Genomic DNA, 23,921 nt, shown 5'->3' with positions numbered 1-23,921 from the left:
AGACCTGTATGGAGCTGGCTCAAAATGGGCTGAAGATCCAGCTTAGCTGGTAGAGTGCCGGCCCAAATCCAGGTTCAAGTCAGGCACAAGATGTACCGGTGCACATGGAATCCTGTCACCTGAGAGGCAGTGTCACGAGAATCAGATGTTAAAGGTCACCCTCAACCAATATAGCAAGTTCAAAGCCAGCTTAGGTTACACGAGACCCTGGCTCAAAAGAAACAATATTCAAAATATAACCACCACATTACCTCAACCTACTCCTGGGCAACGGCATGTAAGCACACCACACAAATGCCCACACAGCCATTTTTATTGTGGCGCTATTCATTGTAGCCAAGATACAGAACCAGCTTAGATGATAAACAAAAGCGACTTCAAAAAGGAAATGAGTAGTTTTAATATTAAACTTCCGGGTAGCAATCCACCACCAAGGGCAGTCAGGACAGTAGCTCAGGCAGAAACGGAAGCAGGAAGCAAATACCGTGGATGAAAGCTGCTTCCTGGCTCTGCTTATCCGTCTTCCTCATACGGCCCAGGCTTACCTGCCTAGGGATGGTTCTGCCCACAGTGGGGTGCCCTCCCACACCGGTCATCAATTGAGTCTCCCACTCACAATCCCACTAACACGCCTCAGGCCAATCTGATCCAGGCGAAGATTCTGGACTCTGTCACACTGACAGCCAAAGATCTGAGACTGATGTCGATCAACAAATGGACGGATAAAAATAAATGTGGCATATATACACAACGGAGTTTTAACTAGTCATACATAAAAACAAAATTAAGTCACCTTCAGGGACACGGGAGATGTGAGTGGAACTGGAAATCATGTTAAGTGAAATAAGCCAGACCAAAAAGACACATATCACAGGATTTGTCTAATGTAAACAAAACAAAACAAAACAAAAAACCCAAAAAAACTAGATTTAAACAAACAAACAAATAAATGGCATCAAAATAGGAGGGAGTTGTTTGTGGGGAGGAAGGAGACTAAAGGGAAGAGAAGGAACGGGAGGGGATGACCAACATTACATATTTTGTCTTGTGGATGGAATCTAGACTTAGCTATACATAAAAGCATAGATGGCATGCAAGTGGAGTAGGGACCTCTTGGAAGGTAAGAGGGGAGGGAAACGAGAGAGGAAGATAAACCGTAAACATGAGCAAACACATGCAGGTATGAAAACATCATTACGACATCAACTATTTCCTATAATAAAAAAAATGAAAAGGCTGAAAGCAAGCCAGACTTTAGAGCTAAGGCGTAACAACATTCTAACAAAGATCATACGTACTGGTGGGTATGTCAACTTGATGCAAGCTTGGGTCATCCAGGAAGAACGAACCTTCAGCTGAGAAAAGCCTTTGTCTGGTGGGTCTGTAAGCCATCTGCAGGGGCTCAGCTCACTGTGTGTGTGTGTGTGTGTGTGTGTGTGTGTGTGTGTGTGTGTGTGTGTGTACCACCCCTGAGGAGGTTATCCCACACTATATAAGAAAGCGGAATGAACAAGCCATGAGGGCAAGCCAGCACTCTTCCATGGCTCCTGCTGGAGGCCCGCCCTGACTTCTCTGAGCGAAGGACTGTGGTGTGGGAGCCCCATAAACCCATTCCTCCCCACGCTGCTGGTCATGATTTTCACTACAGCAATAGAAAGAAAACCAGGACAAACATACTAGGTTTTATTTGTACTTCCATGTATATATTTCAGAGCCTTTTGAATGGCTTGATGTGTTCCAAGCCAGAAGACCCTGTGGAGTACTTGGAGAGTTGTTTACAGAAAGTCAAGGAGCTCGGAGGCTGTGACAAGGTCAAGTGGGACACATTCGTCAGCCAGGAAAAGAAGACGTTACCACCGCTAAATGGAGGACAATCACGGAGATCCTTCCTCCGAAATGGTAATGTGTGCACGGCATGACAGGCATCTCACTGGAGAGCCCATCTCTCTAGAACACAAGGCAAAGAATGCTTTTAGTGATTGCATTTGATAAGTGCTTTGGAAAATTTATCTTGTTCTGCTACTAATTCTAATCATTCATGATGAGGGAAGAAAGCAACACAGCATTGTCTGGCAATTTTCTGTAAATTTAATGAAAGTTTATATTACCAAATTCATTATTTCGCAACATAAATTACATTTAAGAACCACAGTTTTATTTTTAAAACTGCAAATAGGCTTTTCCCAAATACACAAGTAGAATGCAGATAAAATTACTGGTTATTATATAACAACCCAACTTTTTTTATTAGTTAGAAAGAGTCTTGGCTTGCTAGTATTTATTGCAAGTACAGGGTACATGTTAGTGTGTTTTCCTAAGTGCATGGATGGTTTGTTTATAATGGTTAACTCAATAAAGATTCACTAAGTGACTGTTGAATATAATAGACTTTTCATTTGTCATTCTGTGTCAATGACACAGAAATAAATTTGTTGCCTGTGCCAGTAACAGTTGAGGAGTGAAAACTGTCAAAGTCATGGGCCCTCTTGGCTGAAAGAACTTGTGAATATAATAGTATACAAGTGCAGAATTAGTTCCAATCAGGGGAAGCTAAACTGATTTCTTTTTTCAATGGCTACAATGACTGCATTTAAAAATTTAAAGCTATGTTCAAAAGTTGTTCTACAGTGAGGTTGGAAAAAATGGCTCAGTGGTTGACACTGCTGCCTAGTTTTCCAGAAGATCTGGCTTTAGTTCCTAGCACTCACAATTGGCTGCTCACAATTGCCTGTATTTCCAGTTCCAGGGGGTCTACTGCCATCTTCTGGCCTCTTCAGGCACCTGCACTCACATGTGCATAACACACACACACACATACACACACACACACACACACACACACAGAGAGAGAGAGAGAGAGAGAGAGAGAGAGAGAGAAATAAAAGTAAAAAATATTGTCCCTCAAAAGTTTCAGGCACAGCAAGAGGTTGAAACAAACATCCTTTGCAGTAAACATAAGGTGGAAACAACACTTAGTCTATGTGGCTTCATCAGTCATGGCCCAGTTAGATTTTATTTGAATATGGTGTGGGAAAAAGTCATGATGTGCTAATCTAAATAAGCTCAATAAGAGAAAGTAGAAATATCACTCCCTCAAAGACATCTCCAGACAGAGAAGCATCTTTTCTTGTTCACAAAGGAGCCATTGTAATGATAATTATACTTTTATTAATCCTTACTATGTTCTGTGCTCAAGAAAATATTATGCCTTGCTGTCCTGTGCCTGGAGTATATGCTAGCAAGATACAAAATATTTTCCTAAATTCATTTTTCTTAAAATTACAAACTTTAGTTTTATAATGTGATTTATACTTTTATCCCTTGTATTTTTTGTTGTTTTTTTGTTTGTTCGTTTTTTTTTTTAAATGTTGAGGATTTGGACTCAGGACCTCAATCAAGAAAAGAAAGGAAAGCGTTCTGGTAACTGAGCTGTAGGCCCGCTCCTCCCTAGATGTAACCCGTACTTGGTGGGATAGGTTGTTACATTCAAGACAATTGCTAACTGCAATGAACTTGATATTTCTAAAGACAGAATGGCTCATAAATTTCTGCAAACATATTGCCAGTATTATACTAACATACAACTATCTTGAGAAATCATTCTATGACATGAAATAGTTTCACCATCTAAGTAAATTACTTTGCTAAATGAAAACAGCATAAAGCAAAGGCAGACATATCTTTAAATGATTTCATTTTAAGGCAGAACAAACAGGTTGCCATGGTTCTACCTTTCTTTTTGCCATTTTCGGAAGACTGCCTACTGCCATCTGAAGACTCCTTGATAGCAAACAGACCCAGTAAGTCAGAGGTCAAATGATCCCACGTGTTAGGTCAATGGAGTAGGAAGTTCCGGCTGATGAGCACCTTGGGGGATGTGGCACTGTGCTCGCAGACTTTACCACCTGTTGAGATCCCTCAGCGGAGGCCAGGTGGGTGCCTGTCTCCCTCCTGCAGGGGTTGTTTGGAAGTTAGGGTTCACTTGGTTCCTGGGTGACATAACAGCACCTGGGATGAGAAGGGAAGAGGCCATGAGCTGTACACGGACAGTGGCAGACGCCATCTGTCTGTCTGGAGCGTGCCAGGTCTGTCTTTTGGACCACTGGCACATGTGTGGTTTCTTTTTCCACTCCTCGTTTTACTGTTGCGAGTGCCAGCTGGGATGTACCGTCTGTGTCCCATCACCTGGGTTTGTTTTCTAAGTTCTGACTCTTCCTCTTCTGTAAATCCTGTCTTATGTCCCCAGGCCAGATAGATTTACCCATCCCTTGATCTCCTGCAGAGTTTACCAGGGGACACTTGAACCACAGCCTTTCTGCCTGGTGCGTGTGTGGCTGTCTGATTAAAACACACATGCTCTAGAACACTGCAAGAGCCAAGGAAACAGTTGCAGCTCAGCCTCCCGCTAAAATCCCCCTCCACATACAGACACACCTGGAAGCAAAGGGCAAATGCTTCTTGCCAGTGCAGATATAAAGTTAAACCTTTGTGTGTACATGTAAGTCAACAAAATTAAAGACACTCATCTTAGTTGCTGTTCTACTGCTGTGAAGAGGCCAACCAAGGCAACTCTTCAACAAGGCAATCCTTTCTGAGCAGTTCATCAACTGGGGACTAAGCGTGCATGCCCCTGTGGGGGTGTTCTCTCTCAAACCACCACAATACTAAACACTGAGAACCTAGAGTGTAATCATGTCAGAAGGTTCTACAAGTTAGACATTTCATCTTTATGCCACTAAACGCTCCACTGGACCTCCAGAGTGAGGACACGGTTCTGTTTGTAGAGCAAACAGACATTCCACACAGGCACTGAGTCCCTGGGCAGCTGGGTGAGATTATGTTCTCAGATTCCAGAATATCGTGGCAGAGGCTGTAAAGTAAAGTGAAGCCATGCCCGAGAAAGTCATTCCTTTTCAATCCATGTGGCCCAATCTAGGCATCTATCGGTATCAATAAAGTTTTATTAGAACACTGGCCCCTCACTCACTTATGTACTGCCAATGACCATGTCCATACTATCATGAGTGTTGAGTATGCGATCATGTGGCTCTAAAAAGTCCAAAATATTGGTTTTCTGCCCCATTAAGAAAATGTTTGAAAAAAAAAAAAGAAAATGTTTGCTAGTGCCCAATTATAAGTGAGTATATACCGTGTGCGTCTTTCTCCTTCTGGGTTAACTCACTCAGTATGATCATTTCTAGTTCCATCCATTTGTCCACAAATTTCGGGAATTCCTTGTTTTTAATATCTGAGCAGTATTCCATAGTGTAAATGTACCACAGTTTCTTTTTTTTCCCTTTTTTAAAATGAATTTATTCTTGTTACATCTCAATGGTTATCCCATCCCTTGTATCCTCCCATTCCTCCCTCCCTCCCATTTCCCCCTTACTCCCGTCCCCTAGTTTCTTTATCCATTCTTCTACTGAAGGACGCTTAGGTTGTTTCCATGTTCTGGCTGTTATGAATAAGGCTGCTATGAACACGGTTGAGCCTATGTCCTTGTGTGCTGGAGCATCTTCTGGGTATATTCCAAGGAGTGGAATAGCTGGGTCTTGAGGTAGCCCTATTCCCAGTTTTCTGAGAAAGCACCAGATTGATTTCCAAAGTGGTTGTACAAGTTTGCACTCCCACCAGCAATGAAGGAGTGTTGACCTTTCTCTACATCCTCGCCAGCTTGTGCTGTCACTTCACTTATCAGGAGACTGGGATGATGTGGGGACCTCCTATTGGGACTCTAGGTGAGAGAAGCAAGGGAGAATAGGGAAATAGAAGGACCCAGAGGGTCCTAGAAACCTACAAAAAGAACATCATGATGGGCAGATCTGGACCCAGGGGGCTCTGTTCAAACTACTGCACCAACCATGGACAATACATGCAGTAAACATTGAACCCCTATTCAGATCTAGCCAATGGACAGGACATCCTCCACAGTTGTGTGGAGAGCGGAAACTGACTCTGACATAAACTCTGGTGCCCCATATTTCACCACTTCCCCTTGCTGGGGAGGCCTGGTGGCACTCAGAAAGGATAAGCATGCTACCAAGATGAGACTTGATAGGCTGTGACCATATGGTGGGGGAGGAGGTCCTTTTTTGTCACAAACCTAGCAGAGAGGAATAGGGTGAAAGACAGAGGGAGGGAGAGAGGGAGGAATAGAAGGATATAAGTGAAGGGATAACAATGATATGTAATCTGAATAAAGTAATTAAAATTTAAAAATATTTTTTAAAAAAGAAAATGTTTGCTGACCACTAAGGAAGGCTTCTTCCAGAGATCAGCTAATTTATATAATTTCTTGTACTAATTGGTCAGCTGTGAAAAGTGTTTCACTGCGTTTCCTTTTTTTTCAAAATTATCTTTCTCTTTTGCAGTAATACCCGAAAACTCAAACTTTCCGTATCGCCGGTATGACCGGCTTCCTCCAATCCACCAGTTCTCCATAGAGAGTGACACGGACCTGTCAGAGACCGCAGAGCTGATCGAAGAGTACGAGGTCTTTGACCCAACTAGACCTCGACCCAAGATCATCCTTGTCATAGGTATGACAGCAAGCATCGAGGTTCTCCACTGTTGCTAACTTTTTTTGTAAGTTTATGTTTCCGAAATAATAATTAGGTAGCGTATCTGCAAATGTTGAGCTGGATAATGACAACCAACCAGAAACAAAGATTCAAGGGATAATACATGCAAATAGTTTAGAACAGTTTCCAATAAAGCAGAGCTATACTTCTATTCAGCACCTCCTTCATGTTCTTAGATCCCCATTGCAACATCCCAGTGATTCTCTACAATGAATTGAAAATAATATCTTCAAGGTTTACAAATCTGTGGTTTTCTTCGCTTAAACTTTAATGTAGCTAATTAATCAACTAGATATTTTCTTTTTAAGTAAGGATTTAATTCTCTTTAATTGGCATATCAAAATTTTATTCCCTAGTAACCACAGAAGGAAAATAAACAACAGCGTATTGGAAGCATTTGTATGAGTGCAAACTAGTACCTATAGTAAAGTAAGTTTCCCTCTTATTAACAAGGACGTGGAAGAGAATGGTGCTTTATGCCACCAATAACTTCTGATCAGTATGCAAAAAACAAAGATAAAAGCACTGTGAATCTTGTTTTGAATACAAAGATACAAGCCCAATTCTATGCCACAAGAAATAGATACTGAATATTTCTGAAGTAGTTTAGGCAAGGAAAGTATGTTTTTTAAAAAGTCTGTGTCTATGCTGTGTATGGGAGCATGTCTGTGTACACAGATGACTGTGCATGTCTGTGTGTGCATGCGTATATATGTGTACTGTAAATGGGAACATGTGTGTGTGCACAGATGATTGTGTGTGTGTGTGTGTGTGTGTGTGTGTGTGTGTGTGCGAACGCTGTGTATGAGCGCATCTGTCTGTGTACACAGATGATGGTGTATGTGTGTGGAGGGCAGAAATCAAACTCAGATGTCATTCCCAGAAGCTGTTCACCCTGTTTTCTGAGACAGAATCTCTCACTGGTGTCACCACACCCAGCTTTTTACTTGGGGTCCAAAATCAAGCCTTGCGTAGCAGCACATTACTGGCTCAACCATCTCCCTAGCCACACAGTGTACCTTTTGATCACTTGCAAATTCTAACTTTCTCAAAAATCTATGAGCTCACGGAGAGACGTGAGTGTGCAGTGGTCTTTGTCTCAGAGCTGTCCTCTCAGCAGGGAACAGGAGTGTCAGGGAGGAGTGGCTTTTTGTATAAGGTCATAGTTTTGCCTATTTTGCATGCCAGGTGGTCCGGGAAGCGGAAAGGGCACTCAGAGTTTGAAAATTGCAGAGCGGTATGGATTCCAGTACATTTCAGTGGGCGAGCTATTGAGGAAGAAAATCCACAGTGCCAGCAGCAACCGAAAATGGAGCCTGATCGCCAAGATAATCACCAACGGGGAGCTGGCCCCACAGGTACTGCGCATGCCCGTCCTCGCTCGTGCAAACAATGATTGCTTCTGCCTGGAGTACACTGTGGGGTTTCATCTTTGTGTTAAAGGAAACAACAATTACTGAGATAAAGCAAAAGTTGATGCAAATACCTGACGAAGAAGGCATTGTTATTGATGGGTTCCCCAGAGACGTGGCCCAGGCTCTGTCGTTTGAAGACCAGGTAAGATTAGCGTCTTGTGTTTTATTAGCCTCTCTCTTCTCTCATCATCTATCTATCTATCCATATATATGTGTATGTGTATATATATGTATATCTGTGTCACCTATCCATCTTTCTATCTATCTATCATCTATCCATCCATAGCTCTATCTCTATTTGTACCTGTACCTATACCTATATTTGTATCTGTATCTGTATCTGTATCTGTATCTGTATCTGTATCTGTATCTGTATCTGTATCTGTATCTACCTGTGTGGACACAGTTTCTGGAAATAGAACAAGGACCCTGCATATGTCAGGCAAGCACTCTACCACTAAGTGTTAGCCTAGCCTTATCACTCATTGATTTTTTTTTAAAGTCCTGCTTTTTACTTAAAATTTTTAGATCAAACAACAACAACAACAACAACAAAGACAAACAATGATTTCTTGGCAGCATTTCTGAGTTCTGGTTTGAAACAGGCAAATCCATGAGCGTGTCTTGGCAAAAGATGTTTTCTCTTGGCAAATGTTTAAAAATTGAAGGCAGCATCTGCCAATAAGAAAGATGAAAACTGATAATAGAATTCATTGATTGTGTTAAAAAGTGTAGATCTTTCTAAACTTTATTTCAAAATGCTTTCTCTAAGATCCCGTTTTGTGGTTAATTTAATTTAAAATAAGTCTCAGTCAGTGCTGTCCGGGGAAGGGACTGGGATCTCCCTACACCACCATCGTCGCCAGCTGCGGAGCTCCTCCCTACTGGCCATGCTACGTCAAGATGCAGTGGTTCAGCTCCCAAAATGTACTGAAATGGAGTACATTATGCTTCATTAGCATCTACTGTATCTGTCGTAAATGAACACAAAAATTAAAATACTGTGTCCATTAATCTTTAAAAAGATTCATAATCCAGAGTGCTGTCTTTGTAGCTCAGAATTCTGACATCATTCTCCTGGAACACGCAGTGCAGCTAGAGCAGAGAGAAGAGGGGCGCGCAAAGACAGCCCCCTCCCATACAGGGGAGCCGCACACAGCTCTCCTAATGGTCCCCATCCTCACAGGGCAAGGACTGTCAGGAGAGGACAGAGCTTCTCTGAGTGTGCACCAACTCTACAAGTCCCTGAGATGCCAAGAAAGTTCTGGTAGCCCTATAGCCAACCTCCCTCTCCTTCCTGGTATCATGGGGCAGGCCTGAAAGTTGCCACCACTCTGTAGTGCCGAGTCTACCCAGGGCCATGTCCATGGTCACTTCATTAGCACACATTGCCTTCTGAAGGAGACACAGGAAGAACTAAAGACACACCCATCACTCAAGAAATTTCAGTGATCTGTGCCAGGAACAAAGACCGTATGTTTTTATTAAGCCACGCTTGATGTTTTTCTTTAGTATCTTTTTTAAAAAAGAAATTGTTTATTTATTATTTATACAGCATTCTGGCCCCATGTGTGCCTGCATGCCGGAAGAGGGCACCAGGTCTCATTATAGATGGTTGTGAACCACCATGTGGTTGCTGGGAATTGAACTCAGGACCTTTGGAAGAACAGACAGTGCTCTTAACCTCTGAGCCATCTCTCCAGCCCCTCTTTAGTATCTTTAAACTTTGATTTCTTTAATTCAGCTCATGTTAGTGGAAACACACACACACACACACACACACACACACACACACACACACGAGAGAGAGAGAGAGAGAGAGAGAGAGAGAGAGAGAGAGAGAGAGAGAGAAACACTTTCATTTCCCCCAAGTTTTTCACATCGTAGATCCAAGTGTAAGAAGGGTTAGATTTCTGATGCCAGCCATACATGGTGCCAGCACAGCCGTTCTGATAAAATGCCCAACACCTGCCTGGTTCATAGAACAAAGAAGTGTGATTTTGTTTCTTCCCTTTAAGGAAATGCCAACACTGGAATGGGCCAGGCAGCTTCTCTCCTTGAAGGGACCATAGCCCCCTCCAGTTGTTATTCTCCCATGTAGGCGGCTGCCATCACCAACTGTGCGGTTGAAATGAGGGTTGTCATCACAAACGAGTTCCAGCTGGTCTGCTGGAAAGAGAACAGGGAAGCTCTGAAGTCCCAGGTCAGAAAATGACATGCCACACATGTGCTCACCAGCACTGTTAACACCAGCACATGTGCTTCTCACCAGCACTGTTGACACCAGCATGTGTGCTTACTGGTGTTGAGAATTTGGCCAAGGTATCTTCGTGGAGAAGTCTGGGAAATGTAGTCCACCAGGGCAGATAGGGGCCTGCAACAACTTCATGGCTGTGGAGAGTTTGCAGCCTGTACCAATTTGCCTGTTTGACCAAGCAGACATGGATCTGCTTTCTTCCTCCCACACACAGCACACAATCACTCAGCTTGGCGAGCACCCCGAGTGTGATCCCAAAGCCCAGCACCTCAGGTGCACGGGCAGTTCTCTTCACTCGTTCGCTCTCATGCTTGGCTAACTACAACCTTGAAGTCAAGTTCTCGTCCCTTCCTGCCACTAAAGAACTGCAGGCGCAGGACTAGGCAAGGTGAAATAAAGCCGCCTTTAAGAGGGGAGAAGTTTGGGCACGTGGGCTCAAGTCCCGGAATCAACTGCAGCTGGTAAATAGTAAGTAACCCCTAACCCCATGGGAGTGGATTACAGGGTTTCCTGCCCAGCACAAGAGGGGCTTCCGGGTCTGGTCATTCACTCGCATCGGCTGATCCCCTTGGTTGTAATTACTGTCTTTTGAGGCTTGAGCCCCTGAGGTCTTCCCTGTTCGTTACCAGCATAGAAGAGGTTGGGAGCAGGAGTGTGTTTACCTTGGAACGCCACTGAAATGACTGTATCGATGTGTAGACAAGGGCCTGCTCCCGCTTTCACTATTCAGTTATTTTGTTTGGTTATGCATTTCCAACACTGTGGTTTCTGTGCGGGGCGGGGGGCAGGGATCTAAACGATATCCTGATCGTGGAAGGGCACCTCTGTCTTGCTATTGTTTGAATGTGGGTGACGCCCTCTGCAGGTCGATTTAAATATCTGGTCCCCCGTAGGGAGATGTTAGGTTCTGCAAAATGTTGAGGAATAGATCTTTATGGGCGATCTTCAAATCCTTGGATTCCGGGTCCTGTAAGGGATGGTGAGGGCCCTGCCAGCTCCCTCTCTTCCTGGTTGTGACGTGAGCATTCATTCTGATGTGCTCCCGTAAGGATATGTCACCCTTGCCAGAGGCCAAACCGGCAGTGCCACTCACTCTTAGCCTTCAGCTTTCGGCAAGCACCTTTCTGCTTGATACTTAGCCTGTCTGTCGGGTAATCCCGTATAGCGATGAAAACCTGACAGACATACTTCACGTTCTTTTCCAAGTTGACTAGTCTCTATAGTTAACTCTTCATAAAGTTAGTATCAATCTTGGTTTTAATACTAAATACAGTTGTATAGATAAGTGTGTGTAGACTAATTTTCAGAAAGCCATGCCTTTCTATCTACATATCCCAGTTTGTTGTTGTTGTTGTTGTTGCTGTTGTTGTTGTTGTTGTTGTTGTTGTTGTTGTGCCCCAACAAAAAGCAACTTAGGGGGAAGGGTCTGTTCAGCTTATAGTTCCAAGTTGTAGGCCATCCTTTTGAGGACGTCAAGACAGGAACTCACCCGAACTTCCATGCACTCTACCTATGCTTGCCTTCTTGTTTTGCTAAGTGGTTCCTCCTCCTCCTCCTGCTCCTCTACCTCCTCCTCCTCCACCACCTCCTCCTCCTTCTCCTCTTACTCATCCTCTACCTCCTCCATCTCCTCTTCCTCCTTCTCCTTCTCTTCTTCCTCCTCCTCCTCCTCCTTCTATTTTCACACAGACCATGCCCCAGCCCATGAAGTGGTGTTGTCCACATTTGGGTGGATCTTTCCATCTCAATGAAGCCAGTTAGGATAACTCCTTCACAAGCTTGCCCACAGAGCTAACAGTCTACATGGCCCCTCACTGAGAACACCTGCCTAGGGGATTCTAGATTGAGTCAGGCTGACAGAACTGACCAACACAGGTGACCATCACCACGTCGCGGTGTGCACTAGGCCTGGTTGTGTCTTGTTAAATAAAGTTTTCCTTGTAAAAATTGTGTGCCATGTATGTTAGCCATGTTCGCTTGCAGCTTATAGCATTATGGACAAATTGCCTGCTTTGTAACCTGTTCTTGGTGTTCAGCTGACTTTGATAGAATTACTGTGTGATGCAGTTTTTCTCCTGGCATGGGCTTCTCTTCTGCGCTATTTGAGGCAGAGTTGATTTGTGCGGAAGGTTGGCTTCCTTCTCTCTTTCTTGAGACCTTCACACCTGTCTCATCAACTCATTACACTCCTTTGCTATAGAGGGTTCGAGCAGACAGGATGGCTTGGATGCCACACAAAGGAACAAATCAAATCACTACACAGGAGGTCATTTTGAGTCATTTGTCAGACCTTCATGTGAACTGTGCGGTAGGTTCTCAGTCAGTGGAGACGGTGAGTGTTGAGTCTGATCATCTGTATACACTTGATTAATTTAGAGCTTCCTGAGGCCTCGGTGTTCTCCAAGGAATGGGGATGACCATGCCTCACAAGACTGCTCTAAGAGGAACTGAGTCAGTCCTCTAGTTCTCTGCACGACCATGGCTCATAAGGGTGTGATGATTACTAATAGGCTGTGGTAAAAACAACACCCCTTTGATTTATAGCAGGGGAGGCCAGTTCTTCCCTCCTCTTGTCAGAGACTATGAAGGCAAAGACTCTATTCCTTCTACAGTCTATTTTTCAAACTAACTGATTAAACCATCAGAGACATCCTTGATGCCTTAAGGCAGCCCACAATAGCTCTCCTTTTAGCTTTCCTTCTGAGTTTGGCCTTAAGCCTCTGTGTGAAGGTCTTCGTGCTTCCACAAATGGCTGGAGGCCACCCCAGAGTGCTGGCACCTGGAGTCCAGGCCATGCAAAACTGCTGAGAGGGATGCACTTGGAAGCCCATCAATTAGCACATCCTCGCTCCATCTTCCTCCACCTCCTCCTCTTCCTCCTCTTCCTTCCTGCTCCAGAAGAAGGAGAAGGAGAAGGAGAAGGAGAAGAAATACTTGATTAGTTGAAACTAACCCAGAGGTAAAAACAACCCAGAGTTCCAAACTTAGGCATGGAAGGGCTCCTCCTAAGAATGTAGGACCTGAGCTCCAGGCCCAAGTGATGTCATGATGTCATTAGCCTCCTGCTGAGGCTGAGCAGCACCGTTTCTCTACCTTAGCACTGGCAGCCTCACTCTTTTGAGCTGTGTAGTTGCAGAGTCACTGTCCCGTCACTGCAATCTTCTTTCACACAGTCCCCGCAACAGTCTGATTCCCCCACGTAGCCAGGCATACAAACAACCACAAACTGAAAGGGACTCTCAATCATCTTCATGAAAAAAGAAAGAAAGAAAGAAAGAAAGAAAGAAAGAAAGAAAACCCACCTCATTCTGTTTACTATCTGTGTTGGGATATTTGGTGAGGGAATTCATCCACTGTACTAGTGTAGAAAAGGGGGGTACATTTACTTAGTACATTGCAGGGAGCAAACCCGTGGACAGCAGTGAGCTATAGGGTCTCCACTTTGGAGGACTCCTCATTTCATTGAGCCAAGCTGCTTTGTCTGCAATATCCCAGCATCCTACTGTTTTACTGCCTTGTTTGGAGATGTCCTCTGGACCAGGTTTTCACGGAGGACCTGTTCACTTTCTGGTCCCTCTCAGTCTTGACCCCTTCCCGAATGTCCCGCTCACCTCTGATAGAGCAACAATTTCAGGCTTGAGAGATTTTCTTTATTTTGAATGACCAGGTGCAGCACTCTTTCCCACCCCCCCCCCCCAGGAAGGATTTTGCAATGCACCACAGAAAGATAACCACCCTCAGGATCAGGCTTAGTGGAAAGTCCACACTGCTTGCTCCGAGGGCTAAAAGGAAGTATTACTTATGGTGATCGGGGGCTGAGGGCTTTCCCTAAATGTCATCTTGAGTCAGAATTATTGAACTGAGAAGAAAGAAACTTGACAAGAAGGTTGAGAATGTAGGGGTATGCTTTCCTGAGCAAGTATGGGATAGGGAGGATGGCCGTTAAGGCAACAACCCTATGCAGTTGCTGAGAAGCAGTGGTAAGCGGGACCCACACAGAAAGGCTCAACTGTAGAACGCCTATTGCCAGGGGTCTGCGATGCACTGGAGGAGCTAGAGGGAACGTGGTAGAGTCTGGCTCAAGCCTGAGGACGAGGATCACAGAGCCAGCTGTGGTGAAGATGTTTCTAGTAGCAGTGGAGGGGACATTATTTAATTTGCTTTGATAGAGTAGACAAATTTATTTTGATAGAAGAATAAAGCACCCTAAAGAGATATTTGTTAAGACTGCATTTTTTCTGGGATGCTACAAGGAGGAGTAAGAATGTCATCAGGTCACATCCCCTGAGGAAAATCCCAAGAGCAGGAGCAGCAGCTGTGGTCGCAGGTCTCTAGGTGAATTTACCTGCGCTGGGCCTTGGGGTCCACTTTTCCAGGAGCAGCATTGAGTCTGTGGTAGTTTTACTGTTCCAGTGCAGCTCTCTCATTCTTCTTGACTATTCGTTAGAAAAGCTGGTTTTATATCAGACAGGTACACGACATTGGTAACCTTCTGGTGTTTGACTGCAAGACACACTAGGTCCCTTCAGAACAGGCTGCTGGGTGTCAGGATGATGTACTGTGTATGCCTTCAGGATGATGTACTGTGTATGCTTTCAGGAGCACCAGGTTCCCCAGCTGAACCAGGTCAGGATGACAGCCTGGTCAGGGATGCTAAAATATTATTTTTAAATACTACTAATTAATATTTTTCTCTAGTTATATTCCCTTGCTGGGTCTTTAGGACCATGTAAGTGGCCAAGACTCACCTTTTTGTGTGGTTGGTTAGAGCTCGGTCAGAGACCCTTGGCTGCAGGGGAAGAGGTTCTCCACTGAAATGCGGTTTAAGAAGCCAGGCTCTTCATCTCCAAGGACTAGACACATCCACAGCAACAGAGAAGCCTTTGGGGAGGAGGGGGGATCCCAGAAAATGCTGAGTCCCTTACCCTTCAAGGTAGTAAGTGTGGGCAAGAGCCAAGAGGCTTTTGGATACAACAGTGAGGGCTTCAGGTAAGGTTAACTGGAAGATGGAAGGTGAAGTCCTCATTGCCTGTACCAGCCACTGGGGTGTTCATGTGTGTACATGTGTGTGCATGTGTGCGCGTGTGTGTACGTGTGTGTGTGTGTGTGTGTGTGTGTGTGTGTGTGTGTGTGTGTGTTGGAGATGGGTGGGATTTGGATGGGCTGCTGAACTTGACCTTTATATCAGAATAGGAAAAAGAGATTTATCTAGTTAAACAAACTTACTTATTTGGCAAAGAGAGCAGTGGGTATGATAGTAACAGAAAAGCCACCTGAGTACAGCAACAAGCTGCAACTCCATTTGGAGAAATTCTTAGTAGGTTCGGGTGAGTTACTTTGCATCTGACTGCAGTTTCTCGTCATGCGATTCCTGCTGTGCAAACCAGGCAGCTCTATGGCATCTGGCTAAGGCTCATTCTGCTCAGCTGCGCCATCTCACGCACTGTTAGGTTAGGTTAGTTTTTTGAGTATGGTCTCACTAGATAGCCCAGGATGGCCTTGAACTCTTGATCCTCCTGCCTACTGCGTGCATAGACTTTAGGTTTGTGTTGCTATGCTTGGGTATATTTGTATTCTATTTTTGGTCCAAGAAAAATATTTCTGGAATATTATTTATTTGAGAGGGTTTATTATAATTTATTAATTTTATATCCCTATTGTTACTCCGTCACTTTTAACTTAATGGAGAGAGAGAGAGAGAGAGAGAGAGAGAGAGAGAGAGAGAGAGAGAGAGAGAGAGAGAGTATTGTATTTGTGTGTGTGATCACTTCTCTCCCCAAGCAGGTGTCTCCATTGTGCTCTACAGAGAAAGAAACCAAGGCTCAGAAAGCTGAGTGACGCCCTCTCAGCCACTGTCCGGCAAGGGCACAGCTGGAATCCCCATCTTGGTGATGCTATGGAATGAAGACCACTAGCTTCCCCTAGTCTGGAGAGTTTGAGCCAGCAGCCTCCAGGCTGGGTGTGGGCTGCAGACAACATTTAAAAAGAAATGTGTGCCAGAGTTTAAAATTGGAAGGTTATGAAATAGAAATAGTTTTCTGGAGACTTGGTGGCTCCACTACACACTGCTGGGTCTCAGCATTGGTCAGATAAGGAGATGCTCACTCTTCAGATCATGGCCATCCCCACCCAGCCCAGACTCTACCACTATCTGCACTTACACAGCCTTGGGCCTCACGTCCACATCCCACTCTGCCTCCCCTGGTCCTAGCTATGAGCTTTGATAGCAGAGCCCAATCCAGGGCTGATCTCCACCCCCATGATCCTGTGAGTCCACATTGTTCTCCATGTCAGATGTGGCTGCTACTTTCTCAGTATAGCCTGTGGCCCCTTCTACCAGGCTGCTCCCAGCAATCTTCCAGCTGTTCTGGATTCTCAGCCTGTTGGGAGCTGGAGTCCTGGAGTCCTGGGGTCCTGAGGCCTGGGGGCCTGGGGTCTTGGCATCCTGGAGTCCTGGGGCCCTGGGGTCCTGGGGTCTTGAGATCCTGGCTTCTCTCCTGCACACGGTGAAGCATTGGAGGGCAGAGCCTGCTATTTGATTGATTGGTGTGGGAAAAGAGAAGTGAATTAGCAACATTGGTAGACACATCACACCGAGCACACACGGAGGAGTTGCTGTGGGACAGGCGTTCTGAACCCATCTGTGTTCTTACACGGACACATGCTGATTCTGCAAACGATGTGAAGCTACTTTACGCGTGAGCAGTGGACAGTCTACACGTGGATCTGTGCCGAGTCACAGCACTTCCTGAGGCAGAGATATGAATTGAGCCCAGGGGTGGGGGTTAGTCTTAAGCATGCACTCCTACTACCACCGTGTTTTAAGAAACATAGATATGCTGTGGCGTTCCCACTTGCAAATGATGCAATATTGCCCTTATGTCCTAGTTCACTTTATAATGCTGTGATAAATAGTACCACCAAAGGCAACTTGGGGAAGGAGGAGTTTATGTCTGCTTATAGCTTGTAGTTTATTATGAAAGGACATAAAGGCCAGAACTCAAGGCAGGAACCCGAAGACAGTTCCTGAAGCAGAGGCCCTGGACTAAAGCTCCTTACTGGATTGCTCTCCAGGCTCACACTCAAATACAACACACACACACACACACACACACACACACACACACACACACACACACACACAATCTTCCAAGATCACCTGCACAGGGGTGGTAACACCCACAATGGAATGGCCTGGGTCTGCTCACATCAATCATTAATCAAGACGATGCTTCCACAGACTTGTGTACAGATTCCTGCCCACCCCGCCCCCTCTCTCTCTCTGTCTCTCTGTCGCTCTTTCCCTCCCTCCCCCGCTCTCAATCCTCCCTGTGTTGTCCTTGATTTGCTTTCTAGACCAGTCTGGCCTGGAGTTCACTGGATCTGCCTTCCTGAAAACTGGCTTTACAGGTGTGCAGCACCACAGCCGAGGCATTTTGTCAATTGCAGATGTTGTCTAAATTTGTGTCAAATTGGCAAAAAGAAATCAGCGCATTTGATAACTTAAAATCAGGCTAGGGATGTGGCTGTATGGTAAAGGGTTTACCTAGCATAGGCAAAACCTGGGCTCGATTTTAGCACCACGAAAAATGAAAATAAAAATTTAAAAAAGATAATCAAAAAATGCAGACAACTGTGGTGGCTTGAGCGAGAACGGTCCTTTTGAATGCACCGTCCTTAGTTGGAACTATGTGGGAAGGATTAGAAGATGTGACCTTGTGTGTAGGTGTGTCACCCACACCAGTCCCAGTTAGTTAGCGCTCTCTCTCTCTCTCTCTCTCTCTCTCTCTCTCTCTCTCTCTCTCTCTCTCTCTCTCTCTCTCCCACCCCCTCCCTCCCTCCTCCTCTTCCCCCAATTTGCAGATCAGCATATGAGTTCTTAGCTACTGCTCCAGAGCTCTGCCTGCCTTCAGGCTGCCATACTCCACACCATAATAGTCATTGACTCTAGCCTTCAGGAACCATGAGCCACTAAATTAAAAGCCTTGGTGTCTTCACAGCAGTAGAACAGTAACTGAGGCAACAACCAAGAAGACCTGGACAGTAGAATAGGAAGCTCGGATGGCAAACGTATTTAAGGATATTATTCAACTCTAGTCAGAGAGTAACACAAGCAGCTGGGAGGTCCCTGGCAGCCCAGTGAAGAGTCCTCATGGGTAGCTCAGGGCCTTGCCTGATACAGTGGCTCACACCTGCGATCTCAGACCATGGAGGCTGAAGATGGCTGTGAGCGTGAGGCTAACCTGGGCTACCTAGCCTGGGGTATAAGAAGAAGACACTGTATCAAAACAAAAAAATCAGCAATAAATATCCATTAACCTTCTTCCAGGCTGACACCTCATTCTGTAAGTACAGAGATGAATGAATCTGTAAACTCATGGTGCAAGTATGTGTAAAGAGAGCATGCGTACATTATTTAGCATGCCATCTTGCTCTCATCTCTCATTAGCTTAAGCTGTAATTTGCAATAGAGAACACTTTCCAAAGATATAAAACTACCGGGGCACGTGTCCTATCCTTACCTGGGTTACTCTCCCAGGGGCATGCAGGCAATGTGCTCTTCGAGGTACAGTGCAGTGCACATGAGGGAAATAGGTTTCCCTAACTCTGTCTCTGTGGTGTGTGTGTGTGTGTGTGTGTGTGTGTGTGTGTGTGTGTGTGTGTGTGTGTGCACGCACATGAGTGCAAGTGCAATTGGGTATGGAGGTGAGAGGTCAACTCTGAGTGTGTTTCCCAGGCACCATCCACCTGGGCTGGTTTGTTTGTTTGCTTGTTTGCAAGTTGTAAAACATGCCCAGAACACTTAAGAGAGTGGGGCATAGGGGAAACGATTTATTACTACATCAATTTGTGTTTTCGTGAGAGAACTGTCTTTCTATTAAGTAACCTATTTTAAACTTGTTATGATTTCAAGTGAAAGAAAAACAGTTAAACCTTTGCGAGTTTCACAGAGTGATTTCATCTGACGTGGTTTTTATAGTGGTGCTACATATTGGTAATTATTGTACCACAAGAAAGTTTTTAAAAATGTGTAAGTCCTTTGTAGGTGGCAAGTGACATTCTGACAGTTCGAGCTGTGATGCTGGTTCATGCGTGGAAGATTTCGGGAGTTTCATCTCTCCTATTTAGAAAATTTTAATAATAAACTTAAAACAAGATGTGCTCCCCCTTCCCACACCCAATTTTCCCATCCCAAGCCACCCCCACACCAGTGCACACACCTTACAAAATCATGGGATGGAAGACTAGGCATTTCAAAGACAGCTGGTGGTGGAAGTGACACCTCCTTTAACACAGTTTCCAGCTCTGTTTAAGGCAGTGGTTGCCATGGTGTTTTCTTCTCCAAAATGTGATCAGTGTTTGGCAGTGGAATGCAGGTGCTTAGCCATAGCCAACGCCAAGCACATTGACTTGGATTGTGCTGCGCTGGCCATGGCTGCAGAGGTCATGGGGAAGGGACCTAAAGTTCTCCCAAGGCATCTTAATCACCCTGCTCAGCCATTTGTATCCCTTTACAGTTCTGCCTCTTGTTTGTTTATGCATTCTGAGTCAGGGTCTTGCTATGTAGTCAAGGTTAGCTTGGCACTGGCTGTGTTAGCCTCGGCTATCTTGGTACTGGCTGTGCTAGCCCAGGCTGGCTTCGTACTAGCTGTGTAGCCCAAGCTGGCTTGGTATTGGCTGTGCTAGCCCAGGCTGGTTTGGTACTGGCTGTGTTAGACCAGGCTGGCTTGCTATTTCCTTGTAGCCCAGGCTGGCTTGGTACTGGCTGTGTAGCATGTTAAGCATGAGCTTGACCACCCCCTCCCCCATCACATCCTTTACGATTCTTGAGTAACTGTACTTAGGAGGCCGTGGGCCCTGAACTCACATGCCATTCATCATGGGATGTAGGTTAAAAGAGTGAGAGCTGCCAGGGCAGCTGGATGTGATGATCTGGGTGTTTCCCCTTTCATAGTGGTTTCCTGTAGTGCCTAATCATTTAGCCTCAGTGTTGCCATTAAAGGGGAGGCTAAAAGAAGATTCAGTTCTCAGTCTGAGTGACTGAGAATATATACATAGACATATGAAAAATCTCAACTAGATAACTACGTTTTTCTAAAACTTGGAGACAGAGGAAAACCAACCCCAGAAGGTGCCACTGTCCTATGTGCATTGTGAATTGACTCGACTGACTTGTAATTAGATTTGCGGTTCCTAAGGGGGACAAATCTGATTTGCCTTAAAGGGAGAGTGGTTTCATTTTAATTACACAATATTTTCTCAAAGCATTAGCACCTCCATGCAAAATAGTAGATACAATTTTGATTCTTTCCCTAGAACTAATGGCTTAGAAGCTTGTTTATAATTATTTAATAATTAGACTTTGAGATTGAAATTATATTAGAAGATAATTATTCATTTATTTTTATTGCAATGTGTTGTGATACAATATCAGTCCATAAAATTGAAAGGCTGGTGGGATTTTTAGAATCAGCCTATATGGAGTAAAAGGTAGCTTTCCAACTTTGTACAGCCATGAGCCTGAATCATCCTCGACCTCTGCTGTGCATCTTCAGTATGGCTGCTGTATCCCCCAAGGACCGCAGTGTACAAGCACTAGACGTAACTTCTCAGACATCAGTTACCTGGAACAGTAATCCAAGAAGTAGTTAGCTGGTTTGTTTTGACTGTGAGTCTCTCGGGAGCCTGCTTTTCAGTAGTTGTTGGGGTTAGGAGCACCCCAGTGTTGTCACTGCTCACGTTGAGCTCCAAAGGTCTTAACCTGTTCTCATCTACCTTTAGACAATGGTGCTTCTGTTTTGTAGGTGCATTTGGGTATGTGCACGTGTGTGTGTGTGTGTGTGTGTGTGTGTGTGTGTGTGTGTGTGTGTGAGATAAATGAGTCATCAAGACTAACTCATACTCAAGGGGAGGAAAGTCAGAATTTTTTTTAGAGTACAGTGACTGTACTCACTGTTACAGGGGGTCTACAGCTGTAACACCGCCACACACACACACAACCCAGGTGGAGGCACGCAAGATCTAGAGTGAGAGGCTAAGCCGGGCCGAGGAGCAAGGTCTTGCTTCTTTCTCAGGTCTGTCTTTCCTTTCATCCCTTTCTTCTTCCTGTTCATGCCAAGAACTTGGTCCCATTCAGTCTGCCTTCCTTGTCTGTTTCTACTGCAGTGCACTTTGGGCTCATGGCATATACATTGTTCACCTGTCTCTTAACCCTTGTGCTTAAAACCTATATTACAAGTTCTCTTAAAAAACTCAAACTCCTCCCCCAGGAAAACTAATAAATCCTTTTCCCAGTTGGAATGCCTGGATGACTTTTGTCCACAAATGTGTTTCTCCCAAATGTTTTGTATCACAAGCGGGTGAATAACTTGCTTGGTTTTTTATTTTATTTATTTCAGTCTCTGAGGCACACTCTTGCTATATCCTAGGCTAGCCTGGAATTCACTTGGTAGCTGAGGCTGACCTCAAACTCATTACCTGTGCTGCCACACCCAACATGCACATCCTGTTGGAAAATGAAGTGGGCATAGGGACAGACGGCTGTTATCCCAGCACCTGAGGGATGGAGGAAGGAGATTCAGGAATTCAAGGTCATCATCAGCTAAATAACATATTGGAGGTCAGCCTGAGTTACATGAGGCCTTGTCTCAAGACAAACCACAAAGAAAGCATATTGTCCTTGTTACTTCACAGACAGTGGTAGCATTGCCGGTGAGTGGAGCCTGAGAACCTGCAAGTTTATACATCCTTTAGCAAAGTTTAACAAAGTTTCTGTACAAAAAAAAAGCACCAACTTGAACTTAGCATCTGGCAGCACACCACAGCGATGCTCAGGGGCGTGCTGACAGTAGTAACAGAGCAGGTGACCTGGTGGTAACAGTAGTGAAGTTGGCAATCAAAGCACGGTCACACACACACACACACGTGCATGCACACACAGTTATCTCAACATCTATACCTGCACTCATCTTCTCATTTATTTGCTTGAGTGGGAAAACTTCCTCACAGTAAAGGAGTCCAGCAAGAGACGTGTTCCCAGTAAAATGTCTTTGAGTGACACATGCAATCTCCAAGGACTCTGCCCAGTGCAGTCTGATCCGAGCTAGACATGTCTGGTCTTAGCGCTGTCTTTATTTTTCTCTACCAATCTTTGAGGATCTTTCTTCCTTTTCTCTTTCCTCTTTAAACAAGCCTCTGGCCAGCCTCCTTCGGGACCCCAAGCCTTGCTGACTGTACTTTACTCATCAGAAAGTTGTGCTACAGCTCAGAACATGCCAGTGGCTTTTAGTACAGTAGTGCATATCGTTCAGCAGATGGCTGCCTTGCTGAGGTCCTCAGGAAAGCAAGGGCACACTCGCAGGCTAAGCAGAAGGGTGGTTAGCAGGGTATGCGTAAAACACCTCTGAAAATGGCACATGGAACATGAGAAAGTGAAAGCTCCATACCAGATGGCTGATGGAAGAGAGAGCATTCTCCATCCCAAGGCCTGTAGGTTCAAGAAGCAGACACTGTTTGAACAGAACCCAGAACAAACAGATGACCTAGGAGGTGACAGGCAGGAGCCTTGACCTTCCCAAGAGAGAGAGGCAGCCTCTGATTAGAGCAAAGGGAATAAGCATCTACCTCCCTCTGCCACCTCCCCATGACCGGCTTGCCCTTGTTGCAAACCGTGAGGAAGCCAGAGGTCAGGCAAGCCTATGGTTGCAATAAGTCAGAGCAGTGGAGAGAGGACGGTGTGCAGCACTGCAGACTTGCTGACGGCAGCAGGACCCTCACCTGCCTGTTGCCTCACAGCTCCTCTGTGTACAGGAATTCCTCAGTAAGCACCTCATCTTTCCCACAGAACATACATTTCTTTGTTTCCACAGAATGCATCATAAGGCCCAGTTACAGAAGGCTGTCCGTGGTCACCACCTGATACTTCTTATGTGATCCACTCTGACATAAATGACTATTCCCTTAATTACCCAGCCCTGTCCCCTGACTGGCCTCAGCAGATGACAGTTTCTGGAGAGAATGCTATCATTTGAGTATCTTAAATTAGCAAAAAAAATAAAGTCAAATTAAGTTGGCTGTTATAGATTTGGGAAACCCAAAATACTGTTCTCATATCATGCCAATTTAGCTTTGAGTATAAGCGTATTGCAGTCTGTAAACAGTGAAGATGAGGGTGCCCCGTATGATGAGGGGGAAAATGAAGTGCAGAATTTACCAAAGGAATTAACAGGATGCCTGCTTATGCTAGGAAGGATTCCCATTTGTGCTGGGATATTCATATGAGATCTTCATTGCTTGAATATAAGTGATAGACTTCATTTTTACAATACATAAGTTAAAAATGAAGATCAAGAATAAAGGACAGAAAAGATACCATGCAAACACCAACAGAAGAAAGCTGTGGTAGCTTTGATGATGCTACCATTGACCAAGACAGGAGAGAGAGGGACGTTTCCTAATGTAAACCAATTAGCTCAACAGATCCTTAGAATACATACAGTTGTATTTTCTCACTGTGATGCCCTGCCTTGCCAAAAATTGCTAAGTAGACCAGGCTAGCCTCAAACTCACATAGATGGGCCGTCTCTGTCTCTGAGTGTTGGAATTAAACGCAGGATTCACAATACCTGGCCTTATAGTTGCATTTTTATATGTTCAATGATGTATAAA

The 23,921-nt window shown here is 44.8% G+C and overlaps 1 protein-coding gene across 1 annotated transcript in view; it reads left to right on the top strand.

Moving 5' to 3' along the window:
* Positions 1-23,921, top strand: part of AK5 (adenylate kinase 5) — a 200,115-nt gene that overhangs the window by 6,199 nt on the left and 169,995 nt on the right. The window contains exons 2-5 of the mRNA XM_084757305.1: positions 1,713-1,899; positions 6,372-6,539; positions 7,770-7,939; positions 8,025-8,138. Of these exons, the coding sequence (XP_084613431.1) occupies positions 1,713-1,899; positions 6,372-6,539; positions 7,770-7,939; positions 8,025-8,138 (639 nt within the window). The remainder of the gene's footprint in view (positions 1-1,712; positions 1,900-6,371; positions 6,540-7,769; positions 7,940-8,024; positions 8,139-23,921) is intronic.

Source organism: Acomys minous (assembly GCF_964271855.1).
Source record: "Acomys minous genome assembly, chromosome: 14".
Classification (NCBI taxonomy): domain Eukaryota; kingdom Metazoa; phylum Chordata; class Mammalia; order Rodentia; family Muridae; genus Acomys; species Acomys minous.
Note: the sequence above shows the minus strand (reverse complement) of the source record. Positions and strands in the feature narration are given on the sequence as shown.